The sequence below is a fragment of the Gopherus flavomarginatus genome, chromosome 9 (assembly GCF_025201925.1).
Source record: "Gopherus flavomarginatus isolate rGopFla2 chromosome 9, rGopFla2.mat.asm, whole genome shotgun sequence".
NCBI classification, from domain to species: domain Eukaryota; kingdom Metazoa; phylum Chordata; order Testudines; family Testudinidae; genus Gopherus; species Gopherus flavomarginatus.
Window position 1 is genome coordinate 58,295,630 of NC_066625.1, and position 24,333 is coordinate 58,319,962.

Below are 24,333 nucleotides of genomic sequence, written 5' to 3' on the forward strand. Positions count from 1 at the left end.
CCAGCAGCTTTAAGTACTGGTCCACACACTATGAAAGTACTCTCATAGCCCCATTTGTTGTAGTAAATGATGTTTTTGACATATTTAAAACTAGTAGAAATAACTCTGTTCTTTCCAAATTTATTAGATTGTGAGGCAGGTTGTTTTGAATTTTCCTGTGTGACCTTATTGAGGGGAAAGCTAACTCAATTTAAATGAGTTCCACATTTACTCACAGTCCTCTCATAGGAGTGAGTTCCCTATTCTAGATCCAGCTCCTGTGAGAAGTCTTTCTTCTACACTCACCAGTCTCCTCTCAGTTGGTTGATAGTTTCATTGGTCCAGTAGAACGTAGCTGTCACAGCTACTTCTTCCATAGCCAAGAATTATTATCTTAAAGGAAACTAGGGCTGATCTAGCAGAGAGCTTTGAATATCAGTACAGATATGTTGAACTGGGTTCTTTGGGAGCTGAGCACCAGAAGGATGTGTTCACAGTAACTTATATGATTAAACTGTCTGCATTTTGAAGCAGTCAAAACGTTTTTAGGGTATGTAGATTCATTCCTAGATATGAGTTAAAATAATCAAGCCTGGAGTCAACACTGTATACTAATAGATTCTCTTAGCATCTTCTTCTTTATTGACTACCAGCTCCAGGTGATGTTGTGATATGCTGATAGCCCTTAGGTTATCAGTGACCTCATCTCTGATCAGTCAATTCAGAATTGGTTCCTTGATTGTGCAGAACATTCTTGTAAGAGAGCCTTGAAGTTTTCCAGCTGGGTTAGGGCTCCAACTGTTCTCTTCAGCAGTTCAGGCTCTTTGGAATAAAATACCCGAAGAAAGGTGATAAACCCCAGAGGAGGATGAAGAAAAGAGAGTCTGGCTTTCCTTTTACATCGGAAACCTATCTCTCGAAATCCATAGGGTTGCTCCAAATGCCTCCAAGGATCTTAGGCTTGATAGGTAGACTTATAGGAACAGTTCTCTCTGCTGTATCCTGTTTTATTCTAGGGAACAAAATAACCTACCATTTTCTCCACTGTTGTGAGGTCCTGGTTCAACCTAGACACATCTACATGGTTTTTCAAACCACTGTGAACTTCCAGATCCATCTTCACTGGGCCCCCAGGAGAGAATATAATTATGTAAAATGAAAGAAAAAACAGAGAGCCTGAGACCATCCCCGGACTCTACCCTTCATCTCAGTTTAGGGGAGGAGCTCTATTCCTCTATCCCAGAAGTACAGCCCCATTACATCCTATTGAAATTTATAGCCTATTAAGGCTTCCTCTTAATGAGCTCAGTTCCACTCTTCAGGTACCTAATGGGCCACAGCTGTCACTGCTTTCTGCACACCTGACACATAATATAGCTTAATACATACATCAGTTAATGGTGTGCCAGGTGTATGTATTCACTTAGAATTATTGTTCTTTGCTTCAGTGGCCTCCAAAAACCCACTGACCTTATTCCATTTGCACTTGTTACTTCATGTAATGTTCCAAGTCTTTTTTTTCTTTCATTTTACTTAATTATTTTCTTAGGCTATAATGTCTCCTGCCTTTTCTCCACCCTCACTTTACTTTACTCTTTTCAGGAACTTGTGCGGCTCTTGCAGCAGACGGTCCGGTCTTCCCAGTACGATAAATACTTTGCAAGCCGTCTTTGTGACGGGGTTCCAAAAGACAAATTAGAGCTGCTACACCAAAAAGATGATCAGATTTTGGGTCTCAACAACCAGCTTGAAAAGCTAAATCTGGAAAAAGATAGTCTCCAGCAGGAAGTAAAGAATCTGAAATGCAAAGTTGGAGAACTCAATGAGCAGTTGGGTATGTTAATGGAAACAATTCAAGCCAAAGATGAAGTGATCATGAAGCTCTCTCATCAGCTCAGTGAATGTGAGGACAGTCCGTCCTTCCAAAGTGGAACAGCAAATTCTTCCATGTCATCCTCTTTTAACAAGGAGCTACAGGAGCTGGACAGACTAAAAGTAAGAGCAGTGTGTCTCTCTGTTGGGGATAGAGGAATCCCTAGTTCTCTATAATGCTTCACAATAGGCCATCCTGTGTAGGAGATCACAGGAATCTGCAGCATTGCTCTAGAATACTCACACTCAATGATTTTGTTTATCTCTTCCCTGTGGCGCTTGGGATCTACATTTTGCTCACTGCAGGACAATATAATCCATAGCCGCTAAAGGGTTGTGCTGGTCCATGCTGCTGTAGTACAGTATATTGTGTTTTCAGTAATACATTCATAGGCGCTGACTCCATGGCTGCTTCGGAGCTAGAGCACCCCCGGGGGAAAAATGGTGGGTGCAGAACACCCACTGGCAGCCCCCCTATCAATTTGCCCCCAGCACCTCCCCCTTCCTCCCTGCGCCTGCTGCAATCAGCTGTTTCGTTGCATTCAGAAGGCGTGGGAGGAGCGAGGATGTGGTGTGCTCAGGGGAGGGGACAGGAAAAGGCAGAGCAGGGCCTCGAGGGAAGGGTTGGAGTGGGGACATGGCCTGGGGCCAAACTGGGGTTGAGCACCCCTTCGCGCCCCCACCCCCGGGCACTTTGGAAAGTCGGCACCTGTGAATACAGTAATTACTATGGAGGAAGAATACCATAAGATGTAATAAGGAATACAGGGGGGAAAAATAGAGGGTAGAGAGAAAACAAGGATGTAAGGGAAGAGTCAGAAACAAAGAACAGATGGTAAATATAAATGAGAGCTAAAGGAATAAAGGGGGAAATAAAAGACCAATGTAAAATGATGGAAAGGTCACTTAGATGTAAAAGGAGGAATAGACCGGCAATAAAGTCAAAATGAATAGTGCTGGCCCTATTGCTAGTGACCTACTTTCTCCCCTAACTCCTTTCACAGTTTTATCGGATATCGGAGTTTGGGTTCAAAAAAAATTTGTATTTTTGGTAAACTGCCATTTAAGCTTGCTTGCCATTGGATAATTACTCTACTCCAAAACAATTTGGAATATGATTGTGTTCCTATTTAAATAAAACTTGCAAAGGGAAAATCCCTTTTTGTCATTTCATCTGCAACTTCCTACATCAGAGCATAAGGAATTCTGGATAATAAAGGATTAAACTACAGAAATGAATAAGCAAATAGTATTTTATCTTCTGGCAGAAGTGGATGTAGCAGATGAGGAATGCTGAAGATGTGGGAGTAGCAAGAGATGATTGTTTGTTTGGAAAGTACCATCTTTCTCTCACTTAGCTCATAACTTCAAGCTCTAGAGGTCAGGGTTTAGACAGGTTGAAGTGGGAGAGCTTTTTGCTAGATACTTGTATTTCTGCATCGTGGACATAGCCTTTGAAGTACTCATATATAGTACCAATTGATTGAACCTATTCCTGGAGATTTGTACTAGCAATGTAAGTTTTTGGCTTTTTTTGTGCAAGGCTAGAAATTAATATATTATCTAGTTTGGTAGTGATATTTAACTGACAAGATCTAATAGTGAGACAAGATGGGTGAGGTAGTATCTTCTATTGGACCGGCTTCTGTTGGTGAGAGATACAAGCTTTCGAACTACACAGAGCTTTTCTTCAGGTCAGGTCAAGATCTAATAGTGACTGCTTGTCCTATATTCTACTGTATGTTGTCAAGTAGAAGTTTAAATGTCAATATCTATAGATGATAAACTTCAATTTTTATTTTTATTAACAGGACAATCTTCAGGGTTACAAAACCCAGAATAAATTTTTAAATAAGGAGATTTTGGAACTTTCTGCTCTACGAAGAAATGCAGAAACAAGAGAGAGAGACTTGAATGCAAAGGTCAGATTAACCCAGCTTTGCTATACTTGAAGGGTTCCACTTGTTTGAAAATGTCTAAAATAGATATTGAAGAAATGTTTAAACAATGAAAATGATCCTTTCAGCACTCAGAACTGCACAGCTCCTTAAATCCATTGTCTTTTTTAAAGTTTTATTTCTCAGTTTTCTTGAAGAGTGACACATGGTAATGTGGGCATGACTTGTTCCTCACACACACACTGTTTACATTCCATTGTGTTGCAATTTCATTTGTAAATCTGCCCAAGAAACTCCACTTCACAGTAGAAATGGAACTGTTTAGATATGTTTTGTATGGCAACTCTCTGATGAATGCCACTGTGCTTCTTACAATCTATTTAATCTATTTAATCTTGCTGCATGAATGATTTCTCAGAGATTTGTATGACTTGACATTACCAGTGAATTAAAAACTGCAGTCTTAATTTATGAGCACAGAATATTTCATACAACACTAAGATTGCAACATTTTGCTTTTTCAGTACACACAAGTCACACTGAAAACAGTAAGTTTAGTGAGGGGGAAGGGTGAATACATTTTTTGTGTAGCCTGTGTCAGTGTATGTAGATTTAGAGCACATTTGTGTACAGATGAGTAGAGTATTTGAATGAATGTTGTCAAGTTATTGTTTGCTTGGGGCTAATTAGATATGTTTATGTATGTGACTATACTATTTGAGCAGGACATGTCCAGACGTGGAGTGCGTTTTTGTATGTTTCGTATGTGGATTCCATGAAATTGTAGCCAGGTCTGGATGATATAAGTATGTGTGGGGCTAGGTTTTTGGCATGGAGGTGCAGGATCATAATTGCTGGACTCTGGAGGAGTCTATATGTGGAGAATGAAAGCAAGGAATTTTGAAACATTTTATAATTTTGAAGATATATAACCAATATCTATCAAACTTTGAGGACTACACGCACACACAATCTGACATTTTTAAAATGTATTTTAATTGTAAGAGTATGAAAGATTGGTGCTACCACTCACATCACACATCAGTGGCTGAATGGATTTTGTTCAAAGTGCCCTCCTCCCCGCATAGCCCCCGCCCCAAAAAAATCACCTTTGTGCTGATACTCGGCATATGACAACTCAGCCCAAAATAAGACACCCCTCTCTCCCCTCCCTGCCAGGAAGTTGTGACTGTAAAGATCCGTTCCAGTCTGAGTATGCAGCATTTAATTATATTATTTACCATCATAAACAGTATATAATAAAATCCATTTCAGAATGTTTGTTCAAATGTTTGTCATTTTGTGCATTCTGGGCATGTAAAAATAGGAAAGGAAAATGGACTATTTTCAGGTTATAGATTTGTATCCTTTTGATCTTCAGGCTGTGTGAATTTTGAACCAGATGTTTAGAAAAACTTAGTGTATTTGTGTTTCAAATTAGTACAGTAATTTGGCATGTTATTCTCTACAGTGTGCTAGCCTGGAAGCCAAACTTTGTCAGATAGAAAGTAAATACTTGATCTTGCTTCAAGAAATGAAGAATCCTGTTTGCTCTGAGGAACAGAGCCCTGCTCGTGATGTCATTACTCGGTTGCTTGAAGATGCTTTGAAAGTGGACAGCAGTGAGCAACCAGAACAAGCTTTCTTTAAACCTTTCCTTGTCAGGTAAACCTTAGGCTAATTAATTATTTTGAGGGAATCCAGTCTGTATTTCGAGGGAGGCATGGGCAGAGAATGGATTTCAGATATGAAACTTCATATATATTGTAAAGTCTCAAGTATCCTAAAAGTACTTCAGGAGAATGAATATACGATGTTTTCTCATCCTCCATTTCCCCTCTGAACAGTACACTTATACCCTAGGCATCTTGACTGATGTGTATTGCTGGGCTAAAGATATTTGCATATGAAAATTGATAGTGGTAATTTTTTTTTTTAATTTCTAGTTTACTTTCCTTCCATGAATAATAGCATAACTATATCAGTGAAATCACATAACAGGCCTTGTAAGGACAATACTTTGTTTCAATTATATTAAATAATTAAATATCGGCAAAATTATCCAATACGTTTAACTATTCCAGATATTAATGCAACGTGGTTGTCCCATAATTCTATGTCCTTAAACTCCTTGCAGTGACTTATGTAACATTAATTCCAAATGTAGATACAGCCTTTGAATACAGAATTATTCAAAAAGTAAATTATATTTTGTAATAAACTGAATAGGGAACTTTAACACTTTTATTAAAATATATGAAAGCTCTGGCATGGTTTTAAGGATATTGCTATATAAACTATTGCCAAAGTAATTTAAGAATAACTATTTGGAATGTCTTTAGAACATACCAGACTGCAGACTTTTTGTAAAAATCATATTCTTTTTTTTTCTTACAGTGAACATGATATTTATGGGTTTCAGACAGTCCCAGAAGATGATGAGGAAGAGAAATTAGTAGCAAAGGTGCGAGCCTTAGATCTGAAATCCATTTCTCTCACTGAAAACCAGGAGATTTCCACAGGAGTAAAATGGGAAAACTATTTTGCAAGCACAATGAACAGGGAGATGATATGCTGTCCAGAACTGAAGACTCTTATCCGCTCTGGAATCCCACATGAACATCGTTCCAAGATGTGGAAGTGGTGCATCAATCTCCACATTAAAAAATGCAAGGACAGCACTGATCCTGGATATTTCCAAACCCTGCTTCAGAATGCTCTTGAAAAACAGAATCCAGCATCCAAACAAATAGAGCTGGATCTCTTGCGAACTTTGCCAAACAACAAGCATTACTCTTCTCCAACTTCTGAAGGGATCCAGAAGCTAAGAAATGTCCTTCTGGCATTTTCGTGGAGAAATCCTGATATAGGATATTGCCAAGGTCTCAACAGGTATTTATATTTCAAATCTGATAAATAAAAGAGCTGTATAGTGAAACATTTAGTAGACTTGTACAGTAAGGATAGCACTGTGCCTCAGGAAGATGAATTTCTTTATGGTTGACTTCACTAGAGAAATTCCTCATCTTGCTGATTTGCTAATTTGGAAGCTGTTTCAAACCTTGGTAACAGTTTGGGAGTATATGTATCAAATAGTTGAATTATTTAACAGGAAGAATTTGCAGGAAAAAGTCGGTCAAAATACTGTTTAAAAGTGCCATTTTAAGACGGTGATCATAAAATTGATAAATAATTTCCTGAAAAATAAGGGGCTTAGCTCTCCCTTCTATAATATGAGAAGCAAGTTCATCCAAGGGCCATACTGTGGTGTACTTGTTCATCTTTCAAAGACATGCACTAGATGATGATAGGTTTTTTTCTATTCAGAGGAATTGACAACTTGATCAAGTGCTTTAATTTGTTGGCTTTTTTAATGAGGAGAGAAATCCATACTTGGGCCATAAGCATGGACTGACAGAAATTTGTAAAATACAATTTTTTCCAGAAGAGGTAGAATTGGAGGAAACTTGTACAATTAATGTGGTGTTTAATTGAGTTGAGGTGTTGTGTTGCTTTTATGTCTGTCTTTAGTTTAAAATATAAAAAAATAAAAGCTCTGGCTGATGATTAAAAACGTTAAGCACTAGAAGGGCTACTCCTGGGGGAATTCTGTGTCATATTGCGTGCACAGAATTCATTGCTCCCGCAGATTTCTTTGCTTACGCACAGAAAAATGACTTCTGACAGAGAAGCAAAGGGAAGCTGCATGAGTGGTCATGCACCCACTTCCTGGCAGTGCAGACAAGTTGGTTTGGACACCCAAAGTCGCCAGTAGAGATGTAAATCACTGCCTGAGAGGGAGGATGGGGCTGAGTAGTCGTGTGTGTGTGAGGGTACGTCTACACTATGGGATTATTCTGATTGTACATAAACCGGTATTATAAAACAAATTGTATAAAGTCGAGTGCACGCGGCCACACTAAGTACATTAATTGGGCAGTGTGCGTCCATGGTCCGAGGCTAACGTCGATTTCCGGAGCGTTGCACTGTGGGTAGCTATTCCGTAGCTATCCCATAGTTCCCACAGTCTCCTCCGCCCCTTAGAATTCTGGGTTGAGAGCCCAGTGGCTGATGGGGCAAAAATCCATTGTCGCGGGTGGTTCTGGGTAAATGTCATCAGTCATTCCTTCCTCCAGGAAAGCAATGGTAGACAATCATTTCGCGCCCTTTTTCCCTGGATTGCCCTGGCATACGCCATAGCACGGCAACCATGGAGCCCGTTCAGCTTTTTTTTTGTTTTTTTTTTTTTTTACAGTCACCGTATGTGTACTGGATGCCGCGGACAGAGGTGATACTCCAGCGCTACACAGCAGCATTCATTTGCTTTTGCATGATAGCAGAGATGGTTACCAGTCATTCTGTACCATCTGCTGCCGGTGTAAATTGGCAATGAGATGACGGTTATCTGTCCTTCTGTACTGTCTGCTGCTATCATGGGTGCCCCTGGCTGAGATCGGCCAAGGGCGCAAAGGCAAAACTGGGAATGACTCCCCGAGTCAATCGCTCCTTTATGGTTTCTAAAAATAGAGTCAGTCCTGCCTAGAATATGGGGCAAGTGTACTAGAGAAGCAGTGTATCAGAGAGCACAGCTGCTCCGTGTCAGATCCCGCAGAAATGATGAGCCACATGCCATTCACGGGGGGTGCCCCTGCAACAACCCCCTCCGTTGCTTCCCTCCTCCCCCAACCTTCCTGGGCAACCGTGGCAGTGTCCCCCCCATTTGTGTCATGAAGTTATAAAGAATGCAGGAATAAGAAACAGTGACTTATTAGTGAGATAAATGAGAGGGAGGCAGCCTCCCGGTGCTATGACAGTCCAGGCAGAACAGAATCTTTTCTTTACACAGGAAAGGGAGGAGCTGGTGGAGCTCAGCCCCCAGTTGCTATGATGAGGATGGTTACCAGCCATTCTGTACTATCTACTGGGAATGACCGAGAATCATTCCTATTTTCATCCAGGCGCCCCCGGCCAGCCTCACCTGAAGCCAGCCAGGAGCACTCACGGGTTGATAACAAGGACGGCTACCAGTCCTACTGCACCGTCTGCCACCAGGCAGGGGAGAGGAGTGGATACTGGTCTTCACTGCTGCAGCATCGCATCTACCAGCAGCATTCAGTAGACATAGGGTGACATTGAAAGAAGTCAAGAAATGATTTCTTTCCCTTTTCTTTCACGTGGGGAGGGGGGAGTAAATTGAAGAGCTATTCCCTGAACCACGCCGGACAATGTGTTTGAACCTACAGGCATTGGGAGCTCAGCCAAGAATGCAAATACTTTTTGGAAACTGCTGGGGATTGTGGGATAGCTGGAGTCCTCATACCCCCTCCCTCCCTCCCTCCATGAGCGTCCATTTGAGTCTCTGGCTTCCCGTTACGCTTGTCACGCAGCACTGTGTAGCCTGTAGATTTTTTTTTTCAAATGCTTTGGCATTTCGTCTTCTGTAACGGAACTTTGATAGAACAGATTTGTTTCCCCATACAGTGATCAGATCCAGTATCTCCCGTACAGTCCATGCTGGAGCTCTTTTTGGATTTGGGACTGCATTGCCACCTGTGCTGATCAGAGCTCCATGCTGGGCAAACAGGAAATGAAAATCAAAATTTCGCGGGGCTTTTCCTGTTTACCTGGCCACTGCATCCGAGTTCAGATTGCTGTCCAGAGCGGTCACAGTGGTGCACTGTGGGATACCGCCCGAAGGCCAATACCGTCGATTTGTGGCCACACTAACCCTAATCCGATATGGTAATACCGATTTTAGCGCTATTCCTCTCATCGGGGAGGAGTACAGAAACGGATTTAAGGAGCCCTGTATATCGATATAAAGGGCCTTGTAGTGTGGACGGGTACAGCGTTAAATCGGTTTAACGCTGCTAAAATTGGTTTAAACGCGTAGTGTAGACCAGGCCTGAGAGAGAGACACTCTCTCCCTTCTCACTCGCTATTGCAGCATACTTGACGTGAAGGGGGCAGGACTTTGGGGTATTTCTGAAGAGGTAGGTGTAGGGCAGGGTCTGTTCCCTCTGGCAGAGGAGAATGTAGCAGCCTGTCTGCTTAATTAGTTGTTCCCATTGTTCTTAGTGAATTCCCCCAGGAGTATAAAACAGATGTAAAAAATTGTAAGGCTCCTTTACATTGCCAGAGTGATGTAAAGTAGCCTTGCTGTAAAAGACAGTATGGCCTTATAAATCTTACGGTGCTTTAGTGATTGGAATTGGTCCAAATTTTTGGACTGAAAAAAATTCCTGTCAAAATGTGCTCCATGAGCTGTTTGCTACTGACCTTTTCGGAGATGGTCAATAGCCAGTATAGATTGTGAGTTTGAGTCCCTGGCCCTCACTTGCTCTTCGGTTGCTTATGATGTAACACTGAGCATATGGCTGCATATATTTTTTTGACTAATAATTAGAAGTAAAGGGTCAATACTACCTACATTACTATTAGACGGGGGTGGGGGGGGACTGATGATTTCCTCCAGTGCCCCACACTCCCATTCTCCATCCATTGTATTGTAGTTTAAATAAATTACCGAAGTTATTGAAACAAGCTGGATTATATTTGCATTATTTTGACAAAAAACATGCAGAATTTTGCAGAATTTTAAAATATTGGTCGCTGGATTTTTAATTTTTTGGCACAGAATTCCCCCAGGAGTAAAGGGCCACAGACCCTATCATTTGCCTAATGCATAGCATAGTGCATCTTATGCTAATAAATCCGGTGAGGAAATCGTGACCATGATGTTTCCATTCTAAAAAACATTTCAAGAGTTTGTAGCATTCCTAACTTAAGTACAGAAGAATATTCAAGATCCATAAAAGGCCTCTATAAAAGGAGGAGTTGTCTGCACTTTTTTCACTGATGTAATTACACTGGCAAATACCTGTGGAGTTTAGTAAGTTTACTTCATTGGTGTAAAGTGACTTGCCTGGTACAGCTTTGTCCTGGTTTGAAATCTATACCAGATGAAGCTGGTGAAGCTATGTGTGCATAAAAGAAAAAGAAAATAATGTAGACAATCCCAAAAGGATTCCTTTCTGGGAGGAATTTGTGGTAAATTAATCTTGTGTCTTAATGTGTGCAAAATATTTCCAAAATTTTCCAATAAGTTATTTTCGCATAGGCCTCAGCTTGGGCAAGAACATTCTGTTTGGTCTTCACTATGCAACAGGTACTTCTACTTTTTTTAACTAAGAGAATATGACCCAGAAATAAAATAAAATAAAGGATTGCAGGAAACAGGTGGTAAGGGAGACTGGCTCGGGGGGGAGGGGATGGTGGGGAATTGCAATCACCTAGTTCATATGTAGGTGAATCTAATAACACTGTGTGACAGAAATTTTCATAAATTCTATAATTTTATAAAAATTATATAAAATCATATTTTGTATTGAAATGAAATTCTCATAAATTAGAGAGAATTATGTATAATTTACTTTTTTTAGATTTAAAAAACAAAGTGCCTAAATCAAGAGAGCCCAGGAATCTGTTGGTTTAGAATGCTTAAATAGTACAGAGATAGTTGCTGACGTAAGAACTTAGCAAAAAGTGGAGTTGGGGAATGAAGTGTATTAGTTTTGCTTACTGTGCTAGATAAATGAAAGAAATAACTAGTTAAACAACTTTGCCCCTGGACTTGTCCAAGACTTGGGAGCTTAAACAAGGTCTATAGGATTTCACACAAAGGTAGAGGGCACACAGAACAGAAGTGTTCCTTTTTGATTGCTTATCAGTCACCTGTGCTTAGAAAAACGTAGATCCTGAAATTAATTGTACTGTGCCCAAAAATGAACTGTCCTTGGATATCACAAAAGGAATGGCTATTTTGGATCAGAGCCATCATGCTCTTCGTCAACACCAGGTGATTAAGGAGACAATGCAAGAAACCTCATGGCTGAATTAGAATTTCAGACTGAGTGTGACCTAACATTAAAATAATTATAAAATGTGTTTGCTGTTTTTGAACGTTAATTGTCAGACTTCAGCAGATTCACAAAACTTAAGGAAAAGTTAGTATCTATGCCCTCACTGTAGTTTCCTTCACCTTGCAAAATCTGAGAAGCTGTCAAAGTTCTATGATGTCCTAAGCAGTTACTGTTTCCACATTCAGAAGTTTCGACAAGCAGGTGATGTTATATTAAGATTATCTGACTTGAAAAGGAAAAGTCAAGTCTGATATTACGTGCACTTAATGTAACTTTGGTTTTCATTGCTCCCCTTAACTGTGCAAACAGGAAGACCAGAAATGCAGCTAAATGTCCTTTGATCATGTTACGGTTTTCATGAAATGCAAAAGTAAGACAGACACATTAGTATTTTTATTTTATTTTTCAAACTACACAGCCCAACCAATTACTTTTTTGGAAGCCCTGAATATGCCACACTTGCTGTTACATTCTTGAAAGCTCCTTCACTTAGCATGCTTTATAGTAGAGCCCTAGGGGAATTTTTCCTCAAACAGTTCACTCCTTAATTGTGTTTTTTTTCTGATTCAGTGGCCATCCCAGCTTCTTCACAAAAGGCAAAAATGAAATTCAGTTCTCTCTGTTACCAGAAAAGAGAGATTGTTATCACGTTATACAACAAAATATAATCAATATTTTTTCCCCATAGCTTTTGGCAAATAAACTTCTAAGGCTCCAAACCTACAAGATGCATTATGTGGGCCGATCCCTGCAAGCGCTTTGTGCTCCATTGACTTCAGTGGGGCTCTCTGCGGGCACAAAGGTGCTCCTGTGCCAAAGCAGCTTGCAGGAGTGGGCCTTAGTATATTACAAAATACCTTGAAAAGCTGCACAGAAATTTCACTTCAGATGCTAGATACTTTTGGAAAGCTCACTAAATAACTTGGAAATCAAAGGAAAATATCAGCTTAAAATCATGCTTCAGTTTGAAATTTTTTTAGCCTAATTTCTCAACTAAGACCTACAGTGACTATAACTTGGAAGAGATTGGTGAGAAATATTGATTTTATCTTTTTTCTGTTAATTTATTTTGTGAGTTTGCTGCCAAACTATATATAATCATTGTCACTGTTTCCCTTATATAGTCAGTTAGTTTTTTCTGATTATTTATGTGAAGCTGTCATAAACAGATAGCTAAGGGTTAATGTCTCTTTCACCTGAAAAAAAAAGTAACCTGAAGCACCTGACCAGAGGACCAATCAGGAAACAGGATTTTTTCAACTTTGGGTGGAGGGAAGTTTGTGTCTGGGTTCTTTGTCTTCTGCCTGAATCTCTCTCAGCTAGAGAAGGATTTTTCTATTTCCTGCTTTCTAATCTTCTGTTTCCAAGTTGTGAGTACAAAGTTGGTTTTTTGTTTTGTATTTACATGTCTATAGTTGCTGGAGTGCTTTAAATTGTATTCTTTTAAATAAGGCTGTTTATTCATATTTCTTTTAAGCAATTGACCCTGTATTTGTTACCTTAATACAGAGAGACCATTTGTATGTATTTTTTTCTTTTTTATATAAAGCTTTCTTTTAAGACCTGTTGGAGTTTTTCTTTAGTGAGAAACTCCAGGGAATTGGGTCTGCAGCTCACCAGGGAATTGGTGGGAGGAAGAAGTCAGGGAACCTGTGTGTGTTAGATGTACTAGCCTACTTTGCATTCACTCTGGGTGAGGGGGGAAGAGAGATTGACTCTCGGTAATTCTGTTCTCCAGGCTGGGAACGAGGAGGGTGGAATCCCTCTGTTTAGATTCAGGGAGGTTGCTTCTGTGTATCTCTCCAGGAACACCTGGGGGGGGGGGGGGGGAGGGAAAAGATTTATTTCCCTTTGTTGTGAGACTCAAGGGATTTGGGTCTTGGGGTCCCCAGGGAAGGTTTTTGGGGGGACCAGAGTGCCCCAAAACACTCTAATTTTTTGGGTGGTGGCAGCAGTACCAGGTCCAAGCTGGTAACTAAGCTTGGAGGTTTTCATGCTAACCCCCATATTTTGGACGCTAAGGTCCAAATCTGGGACTAGGTTACTGACAGAAGCACACAGCAAAAAGAGGGAGAATTTTTTAAGTAACTTGTGATCATAAATCCGTAAATATTGGCATGGGATCTTGGGCATGCATAGCCCTTAGAATTACTTTTAGTTCATTTTTAGAATTATGGTAAATTTCAAGTTGGCAGTGTTGTACATAAAACAATAGCTATAAGAAATGTTAACTCCTTTAATTCTGTTACAGAAGGCTATTTAAATAATGCACAGGATTTTGTGTATAAAGTGTAGGAGGATCTTTGTTTTCAACTCTGCCATTAAAGGAGGTGTGCGGATTAGGAACCACAGCAATGGTCTTGGAACCAACAGATTCCTATTACTTTAATTTGGCCAAGCCACTGACAGAATGGCTTCCTTCTGCCTTAATTGGTCCACTTATTTAGCTGAATAGAAGTACTGATGCCCAAGACATGCCTCCTGTTCAAAGTATCTTAATAATTTTAAATGTATTTAGCAAATTGGTTAATGTAGCCTATTATCAGTCCATTATTCCTTTATGAACAAAAAGTAAGGTAGTTTTATTTTAAAACTTAATTTAACAGATTTGATTTGTGTTTCAGTGGGCTTGTTTTCAAAACTGTCTCTTTTTTATTTTATTTTTAGATTGGTAGCAATTGCACTTCTCTACTTGGAACAGGAAGATGCTTTTTGGTGTCTGGTTACAATAGTGGAAGTTTTCATGCCTCGTGACTATTATACTAAAACTCTGCTAGGCTCTCAGGTATGCAAAATAAAACAGTCTTCAAAACTCCTGCTGAAATATGGTTTCAATCTAATCCTGACTTTGAAAGCTGCTACTTAGTAATTGGGTAAAATGGAAGTAATAATACTTGCCTCCAACAATGGGGCTATTGTGAGAATAGATTGGTTAGTATATGTAAGTGCCTTGTACAGTGGGGACCCAGACCTGACTGAGACCTTCTAAGTATTACTACAGTGTAAATGTATAATAAAAAGTGGTGTGCTTTGAAACGCGTACAGAGCTATGTAAGTGCTTAGCAGCAGTAATAGCATGTCTGTGCTCTTTAGGTTGACCAGCGAGTGTTCAAGGATCTAATGAGTGAGAAACTGCCACGATTGCATGCTCACTTTGAACAATACAAACTTGACTACTCACTCATAACTTTCAACTGGTTTCTGGTGGTATTTGTGGACAGCGTGGTCAGTGACATTCTCTTTAAAATATGGGACTCTTTCCTATACGAGGGATCAAAGGTGAGTTGTATGAGCTAGATGTTTTTCAGTTCATATCAGATGCTGTAACGACACTGTGGTGTTGAGAAATTCAAGATGGGGATGGTTGTATTTTGCAAGAGTATGTTAGTTCTAAGAGCTGATCAAAAAATGGAGTGAGGAGGAAATTTACAAAACAGCTTTTCCAGCCAACAAATTCTTCCATTTTAAGTCTAAATTTTGGGGCTTGGAAACTTTCCACAACTTTCAATAAGCAGAATAAAACCAAGTATTTAGAGAGTTCCCTCTCATAACACTTTAAATGCATCAAAGCCCTTTTTGAGAAATAAGCAGATATCTAACCAGTATTTCCTGGGTTACAAATATTCCAAAATAGAGGTATACAAAAGTGCAAGACTTGGCTGAGAGTAGGGAGGTGGCATTTGTTTTCCTGTCACCCTACAACAAAAAATTTTATTATTATTTCTGTAGACACCCATCTAGTGTTGTGGACACCTAACCCATTAATTAAAAATTGCAGCATTAAAAAGAGACAAACAGCTGCCTATAAATGTATCTCAGCAGAAAGTTACATGTGAAATGGTAGCTGAATAAAACTGACAGTTTTATTTAAAAGGTTTTATTCTTCTCAGACACTTAGATGCAACAGGAACACAGCACTTAAGCAAATAGGGGAAGGGGGAGGAGAGAGAGATGGGGGGAAATAGGCAAGAGTAGTAAGTTCACTGCCATAGCCTTCTCTTAAGTGAACATTCCAGTTTACAATGTGGCTTTTATTTTATTTGTGTGTGTGTGTGTGTGTGTGTGTGTGTGTGTGTGTTTGGTTAAAATAACTTTCAAAAGACCACAGTACTGGGATAAGATACACCTGTACAGAGTTGCAAAGTGCTAGGTCTGCTGAACCCATTCCATCATGGAGACTGTGTCTAGAGTGTTGTCACTCCTACCAGTGACTGACTGAGCAGCTGTTGGCAAAAGTTGAATTGGCTTGCAGTTCCCTATAACATATATTCCCAAGTGTTCAAATACTCCACAAGACAAGATTGTGAGGTCCCAGGCACTGAAAAGCCAATTACTTTTTTTTAATATGATGCAGAACATTTTTTTTATTTCAACTCTGAAACAGCTTTGGTGGTTTATTAGGCCATATTGTCTTTGCTTTACAAATTAGTTTTTGTAAAGAGCTCAGAAGCCTTTAGGCATTAGTTTTGATTGTGCCCAAATTATTGTTGTACCTGGGAAAAAATGTTTGAACATCACAAACGGAGCTGTTTCCCCTGCAGAAAGCTGCCATTAGGCTAAACAGCACACACTAATGCAGAAAGACCACAACATTTCTAAAAATCAGTTTTATTATAAAAGTGTATTGAGAATGCAGTGTGTGTGTGTGTGTGTGTGTGTGTGTGTATATATAATATAAAAAATCTTTTTTGAATATCCAGGTCATTTTCCGTTTTGCCCTGGCTCTTTTTAAATACAAAGAAGAGGAGATCTTAAAACTGCAAGATTCAATGTCCATATTCAAGTACCTCCGATACTTCACTCGCACCATTCTTGATGCTAGGTAAGTACTTTAAAAACATTTTTAATATCAACAGTATTTTGTGTTGGGGCACAAATGAAACACTTCACCTAGATGAATGACATCTGTTCAGAAGAATACCTAGCGAGATTTCTAGTCATTGGTTTAATTTTTGTTCTATTCTCTTCCTTAAAATGTGTATGTGAAAGACTCCCCCATTCAGAATACAAAAGCAAAAAAGTAGATAAAAGCATCATCTTCTAAGCAATTCGGCACTTTAACCCCATATTACTATATTTACTATGTAGTGTTGCCATTTACTCTTATTGTTATTTGTATTACAGTAACACTTAGAGCCCCATTGTACTAGGTGCTGTGGAAACACACATAAAGATAGTCCCTGCCCTTACTTTATGCTTAGATTATAAATGGTTAAGAGAGGTGGACATGTCCTATTGAATCAAGGTTATATAGTGTACTACTAATACATGTACATAAGAGAGGGAAGTTTGACTTTGGCTCCCCAGAATACAGTGGCTCTGAGGGGATGGTACACAATGTTTTGTGTACCTCAGCATTGACTCCCTCACCCCACCCCTTTGATAATAATGATTTAAAGATTGATTGCAGAGAGTTGTGTTTAGTTCTTGGCCAAAGGAAAATAATGATCATGACTCCCAACCTACAAGTGGAGAAAAGTGTGTGTGGGTTTGGGGATGTGGGTGGAAATGTTTTTAAACACACAAAGCAACAGAAAGATAAATAGTGCTTACTAAACGTGAGCCTTTGGAGTATTCCAGGAATTTTTAATCTATAATCTTCTTTGAATTAAAATGACTTCCCACAACAACACTGCCAGAAACTGATGTGTGGAAACTGAGTTGTTGTCTCTCAATAATTTAAACAGTGGTGCTTTTTTCTTTGAGATAATGTCAATCTTGAGGCTTACAAGGCTTATAAAGCTGGACCTTCTTTTTTTTACCTAGTGATGGAATTCAATATTGATTTTTAAAATTGGATTACTGCAGCTCCCACAGAAACCTTTTTGTATTACCAAGGCATGTTTACTAAACCAGGCTGGCTGAAGTCTAAAACTTGGGGCTTCAACTATTTACTTTTTTAAAATTATATTCCTTTTATCTTAGGGATGGCAGACTGACATTCTCTGATGGTTTAAGTTAAGGCACATGTCAGTGTACAAAAGCTTCCTAATACATAGGCACTGTGTTCTGGTTTTTAAATCTCATTCTGTATTTCACTTTAAAATTGACACTTGTATGAAAATGTTATAATAGTACAGTGCCACCTTGTGGATTTAAGCTGAATTAACTTAATCAGTCTTTGTAAAGTAGGCTATATGATTCACGCCCTTCTAGCCTCTCAAGTTCACCATTCTACAAACAATTTACTTTTAAAAAATATTTTTGAATTTGTAAAGCTAAGTGATAAAAAAAATGTAGAAAAATGACTGTTATACATGTGAGTCCACTCTTGTGGAAAAACACACATCATCCTGTTCATAGTACAGGAAAGATGAACATTCAGTTATGTGATTCCTGGACATTTTCAATAGGCTAGAATAATTAATTGGCACTAACACATTTCTGAAGTTTAAGCTGCCTAACTGGAAAAGTCCCAACTAATACACCTCTACCTCAATATAACGCTGTCCTCAGGAGCCAAAAAATCTTACTGCTTTATAAGTGAAACCGTGTTGTATCGAACTTGCTTTGATCCACCAGAGTGCGCAGGCCTGCCCCTCCAGAGCACTGCTTTACCACATTATATCCGAATTTGTATTATATCAGGTCGCGTTATATCGGGGTAGAAGTGTATGTGCATTGGTGCAACTTCAGAGCAATGTATAGGAAAATAAGAGTTGTATATCTAATTGTCTCATTATGATAAAAATTGTACCTCAGATGACCTGTTTTAGAGTATATATTTAGTGAGAGGCTATTGATGTTTGTGTACATAGAAACAAGGAAATTGTTTTAACCTGTAAGACCTCTGAGTCTTATATAATATGAATGTAGGAAAATCCCAGCCTTTCAATGTGTAAACTGCAGACCACCTTAAGAGAAACTAACAAATCAATCCCAGTTGTTACTGAAATTAATCAGGCGCTCAAATGAGCTGTTAAGGGGAAAAAGAGAACTTCAGATATAATCATTAAAGATCTGTTTGATTACAGTTGCAAATCAGCAATAGTGCTTATTCTCCTACAAGAATGGGCTAAATAGAATGAGACAATTTTTTTTATAAGGAAACTGATGCAGTACGTTCTGAAGGAGCCATGAAATGCAGAATGCAACTGTTGTTGTGTCCCTTTTATTTTGAAAGTGCAGTGCATTTGGACTTGTACTGTAACCTAATGTCAGATTTCTCAAGGCAGTAGTATTGAATTAATTTCAGCAGAATGAAAGCAGAAGATCTGAAAGAAGGAATGTTTAGGAAGTAAATATTCAGTAACCACCCTGGTTGATAAAACTCTTGTTAATCAAAGCTGGTTTCGCCTCCTGCTCACAATGTTTCAAGGTCCATAAAACCGTAGTACAGTGTAGACTTGGCAGCTGCTTCTGTGGTCTGGCCAGCATTTAAGGGGACATTCTGTAACTAAAGTGGTCATCTTAAAACTGCTTCTTTTCCAAAGCTACCTTGAAATTTCAGCATTTCATCTAAGACACAGCAGGTACATGGGGAGGGCTATGCCAGAGATTCATTTCACATCATGTATAAAGCACTAAAGTGAATGAAGTTTAAAACTGTCATTAAAAGCCATAGATCCAGTGGTGGTCATCTAATGCTAAGTAATCTTTCAGGAAGCTGATCAACATTGCTTTTGGCGATCTGAATCCTTTCCCGCTGCGTCAGATCAGGAACCGGAGGACCTACCACCTGGAGAAAGTGCGCTTGGAGCTAACAGAACTTGAAGCCATTCGTGAGGACTTCCTACGTGAACGGGAGACCAGCCTAGACAAAAGGGACCTTATCAGTGATGACGAAGAAGATAGTTGAGAGAATTCATTGACTTACACTCTCTTTTGGAATCGTGACCAAAGCTTATTGAGTGGGTAAACTTCAAATACACTTCTATTTTATTAAGCCTTTAAAACTGAATGTAAAATAGTGGCATTTGGAAATATGCAGGACAGATTTCCAAACCTCAGCACTTTCTTTCAAAAATATTGTTTTGTATCAGAGGCCAAATCGTTCTGTTTACTCCTTTGTTCGTGCAACTGTATAGAGCACTTAGAAATTAATCTCTTTCATTCAGTTAAACAGCTGAGCTGCCAGTTGTTCTTCTGAAGTGCCTTGTCACAGTGCCTATATGTGAAGAAGTAGCATAGAAAAGTCCTTGCTCTTTTAATCTACCATTTTTGTCTCATTTCTGAACTTGTGTATTATACTGAACATAGTTATACATTTTTATAGCACAACCCCACAACATGAAAAGACAGCATTTTTCAGTTTCAGGCAGATGCACAAAACTGGCTTTCATAGTATTGTCATGAATTAATCAGCCGTTGTTTGTGTTACAGCTGAGAGGATATGGAATGGAACACAGCAAGAGCTTTCACGTTGCTCTGTTTCTTTAAAGGCAGCATAAAAATGAGATAGCTAAAAAGAAAGTGTATGTGTGTGTGTATATATACTTAAAATAGAAAACAAATAATCATTTAATCTTTCCGACTACTTTAAGTACAGGGCAAAACATAGCGGTTATATTTATTTTGAACAGCTGTTTTATATTATCAAATTCCCCTTAATGCAGAGGGAAATATCCAAACAAGTTCTGTTATTTAATCTTTTTGTTTTTCTTCTGGCCACAACTTCTCAGAAATGACAAGCAGCTGTTAAGGAAGATGGAGTTCACCACAAGAGTCCCACAAACATCTAGCAGATATTCTGTTGCTTATGTTCTAAAATTTGTTTTTTATAAAGTCCTATTCTGCTCCCTGTTTGGGGTCTAAACTAGGATAATGTTTGGATTTTAGAAAAGCATCCAAGGGAACAACTTTTTTCATGAATATAATCTATATATTGCAATGTTTACATTACAGTATTCTTAGAAAGGAAAACAAATGTTTAGCCATTCATCAGAGAAGCCTAAAGGCCACCGAGCCTGTAAAGAAGTTGGTTAAAAAAATTATTTTTGTGGAAATAAACCATGTAACACACTTCCAAAAACATGCTGCTGTGAATGCTGTATGCATATGTATCCACGAGAGAGCTCAGGAAACAGTCGGTGTTATTCACTTAGCATTGTCTCTGACATTTTGACTATGAAAAGCTTGTTGGGTACCACTGTTATTTCACTTTGTGATGTATGCTGTTAGAGGACCTGATGGATTTTTCTTGCTTTGTTCTCATTCTGTTTAGGTTTGTATATAATCTTCTTTCACAAGCTTTTCAATCATCAGAATGTCTGTTTGAGCTAAACATTACCTTTTTGAGAGCAACAGAAAACAGGAATTCAAACAAAAGTCATTAAATTTTTTCTTTCCTTGGCAATAAAGCAGTGAGAATTGCAGTAGCAGTTTAAAGTGTCAGCTTTCAGTAACCTTCCATTCAGCTGTTAGATGGCATATTTATTTAGAATTGGATAGGACTCTTCTATTTCAGTCCTATTCATGTAAAAAAGGTTAGAATATTGTCAGGGAGAGGGGTGGTGTTTCACAACTTTTTTTTTTCTGTTGGCTTAACTGAAACTTGGTTAAAGATATTTTGCTTTCAATAAACATTTCCTTTATAAAGAAATTGTCCAGTGTTACGCCTAAACAGAATAAGATCAACAGATATCATGTAACTTGAAAATCTTGGTTAGATATATATTGAAAGACGTGTTTGTTTGTTTAACTAGCAAAACATGTTAAGTTCAAATATGCAACAAGCCCTTATGCTTATTAGAGAAACCTGGAATGAGCTACAGAATTATTTCAGTTGTGTTTTAAAATGTTTCTAGCATGCATTGTACAAGCAGTAAATTTCTTACGTGCACCTCTTGCCTTATACTTGAATTGACTAGGCAAGTTTTTCATATTATTGCATGTTCTGTATTCTTGTTACACTTACTACTACAATGAGTATTTGAATATACAAATCAGACCGACTTTTTATGTGTTCTGATTGTTTGCTGTCAGTGTCTTGGAGGAGCTGGCCTCTAACCAGATCTGTCTCTCTTCTTTTAAAAAGAAAATTATCTTCAAGTGTTAAATGAAATCCGTCCATGTTTTGTAAACTTGTTTAAGTTCTTCCTTAGTATAGCAACGTTGAAAATACTAGGTTGGAACATTTTGCTAGACTACCATTTATGGAGATCTTGCTATTTTGAGCCTTAATTACAGACCAGTTTAATGATGATATAAACTGTTTCAAACTGAATGCACAAAAGCCCTCAGGTGATGAAGAGAAAACCGTTCACTTTTGAACCGCTGTTCAGGACATTCCCTATAGCTGACAAGTGTATGGAGGAGTAGAGTTGACTTGCAATGTTGCAGGCCCATTCCTTGTGTTCCTGCAATTCATATTAAATGTTATTACTGGGGTGTAAAGGTTGTACAGTAACGTTGAATGACTGTTTACTGTTTTGAACCACAGGTGTGTAAAAATCTGATACACAGATAGCATTTGTTCAAATTGTTTTGTTGGCACCATATGTGAAACGAGTTGGTGGCTTCAGTCACATTCCCTGTAGCCTGGTGCTTACATCTCAATTGACATCCTTGCTGCTGTCTTGGGCAGAAGGGCCAAAAATGTAAAGGGGCAGTGAAGACTGAACTGCACTCTCATCCCTAGAAAGCCCTATAGAACAGGAGCAAGGTGCAAATATTAGGAGGCAGTGGGAGGGGAAGCTTGCTTTGCTATTGTCCATCCTTCTCTGTGGGCAAATAAAGGATTCTGAGTGCTGCTTAATCTGGCGGCTTTCAAGAGCACTAATGTTCATCTTTTTAAATGAACATGCAAGGTTACACACGTTCAGTATCTTCATCAGGTGACACCAGACAAATACAGAGCGACCTGCAAAAGCTGGAATGTGTCAACAAATAATGTTAACATTTAGGGCCAACTTTCAAAACAATGCATGAGGATTTAAGTGTGCGTCCCTGCCATTGTTTTGGAAATGAACTCCTTAATGAAAATAATAAAGATCAATTTAAAATTGGTGACCAAACATCTTTTTGTATGTTTGACATCTTGTTTAGTGCTTTCATGTCTCTTCACTACAACACTTTTACAGACTTAAAAAAAATAAATAATTTCAAGGTTATATACTTATGTGCAAAATATTTGTTATGCTTGGCTCACGTTTTCTGTTTATGTAAACCAAACCACTCAATTAAAATCCTGAAGACTATTCTTCCCTCAGCCATTATGCATGATTCAAAATACGAAGTATCTTTCCAATTACTTATAAAAAATGTTATCTTCTATTACATTATACAGAAAAATATGGTGCACTATACATCTTAGCTATTATAAGTACTGCACAGTATTCCAGTTCCACCTATGCCTACAGTATTATAATCCATTATTTTTGGATAGTTTCTTTTACCAGTTAAAACTATATATGTAGTTAAGTAGACAGAATTTGCTTTTTCATTGTTCTTCTGTAGGTGTACAGGTATGTACACAAGGTAGGGTGTCTAAGCAATAAGAATAGGATTTTGTGGTTTGAAAAAGCTGGAATAAGAGCATTCTTTAATTTGACAAATAAGTCATGTTCACAATCCATGCTAGTTTGTTCTGTTAAACTATCGAGAAATGAAACTAGTCACTTTTCTACTCTGGAGCTATATACAGATGTTTAAATAAAACTTAAGTACCGTATTTCATAAACAAAATCAATGGTGCATGGTATAATAAATCACTTTCAATCAAAAAACTTAACTGATCTTGTTTTGCTAAAGATTGTTGTAAGATTGAAAGAAAAATAAACCATTTATTACTTGGTATTATAATTTGGCTTGAGTTATTTTTAACAGTCGTACGTGCTGGAGTCATTAAAACATCTAGAAGAGGAATACATTTTGACACTCTAGTTCCTTTAAAAGTCAGATCATCAATTTGGAGTTTTAGTGGAACACTCTTGTCTAGGGATGGAGCAAGTATTGTCTGATTGATTGCGATTGTTCTGGAATGAAGTAAAAGAAAGCAAACACAACAAGGGAATGAGAATATGAAAATCATTACAGGAATTCTCTTTAATGAAATTTCTTTTGGCTGAATTAATCAAAACAACTGGAATTTGATGCAATTTTGAAGGTACTATGCCAGAAGTACCTGAGGCACTTGATGTGGCTTAATTAGGCCAGAACTTTATTCTTAACTGTCTGGGATTATCCAGCAGATGTGTACAGTGAAAGTAATTCCATTATTGTCCACGGGGGGGAGTGATACTCTCAGCTCTCTCCTTAACCTGTCTTGGACTCCTGCCAACCTGCTGCTGGGACCTCACCATACCCTCCCTTGAATGAGAGTTGGGGAGAGAGTTATAAAGGAGGAGGGTTTGGCTCCCTGCTGTGCCAGTCACAGGAGTCCCAAACCCCCCATTTCTGTTCCTTTAATGAATACTTCCTTTAAATCCTTTATCAATCCATTTTATCTGAGTGCTGTATCCCTTCCCTATGCAGTACCTGCACAGGACATCTGCCTCACCTTTACATAATGAGCTGTGACATCACAGCCTAACTCCCATTTAATGTTTGCCCCAACTAAGCTCCCCTGAATACTCTCTAGGGAAGGTGAAATAACCCCCACTTTTCCTTGGCCAATCTGGCGATGAGGGGAAAATTCCTTCCCAGCCTCCTTGAGAAAGGAGCAACTAGTGTAATGCCCACAGCACATCCTGACAATCTAGTATTTCACCACTTCCATGGGT

At 38.7% G+C, this 24,333-nt stretch overlaps 1 protein-coding gene across 1 annotated transcript in view; it reads left to right on the forward strand.

Moving 5' to 3' along the window:
• TBC1D2B (TBC1 domain family member 2B) overlaps window positions 1-23,413 on the forward strand; it is a 75,301-nt gene extending 51,888 nt beyond the window's left edge. The window contains exons 6-13 of the mRNA XM_050966981.1: window positions 1,582-1,974; window positions 3,663-3,773; window positions 5,221-5,414; window positions 6,147-6,641; window positions 14,339-14,456; window positions 14,765-14,950; window positions 16,372-16,493; window positions 19,274-23,413. Coding sequence (XP_050822938.1) covers window positions 1,582-1,974; window positions 3,663-3,773; window positions 5,221-5,414; window positions 6,147-6,641; window positions 14,339-14,456; window positions 14,765-14,950; window positions 16,372-16,493; window positions 19,274-19,469 — 1,815 coding nt within the window. The 3' untranslated portion in view covers window positions 19,470-23,413. The remainder of the gene's footprint in view (window positions 1-1,581; window positions 1,975-3,662; window positions 3,774-5,220; window positions 5,415-6,146; window positions 6,642-14,338; window positions 14,457-14,764; window positions 14,951-16,371; window positions 16,494-19,273) is intronic.
• The last annotated feature ends 920 nt before the right edge of the window (window positions 23,414-24,333 follow it).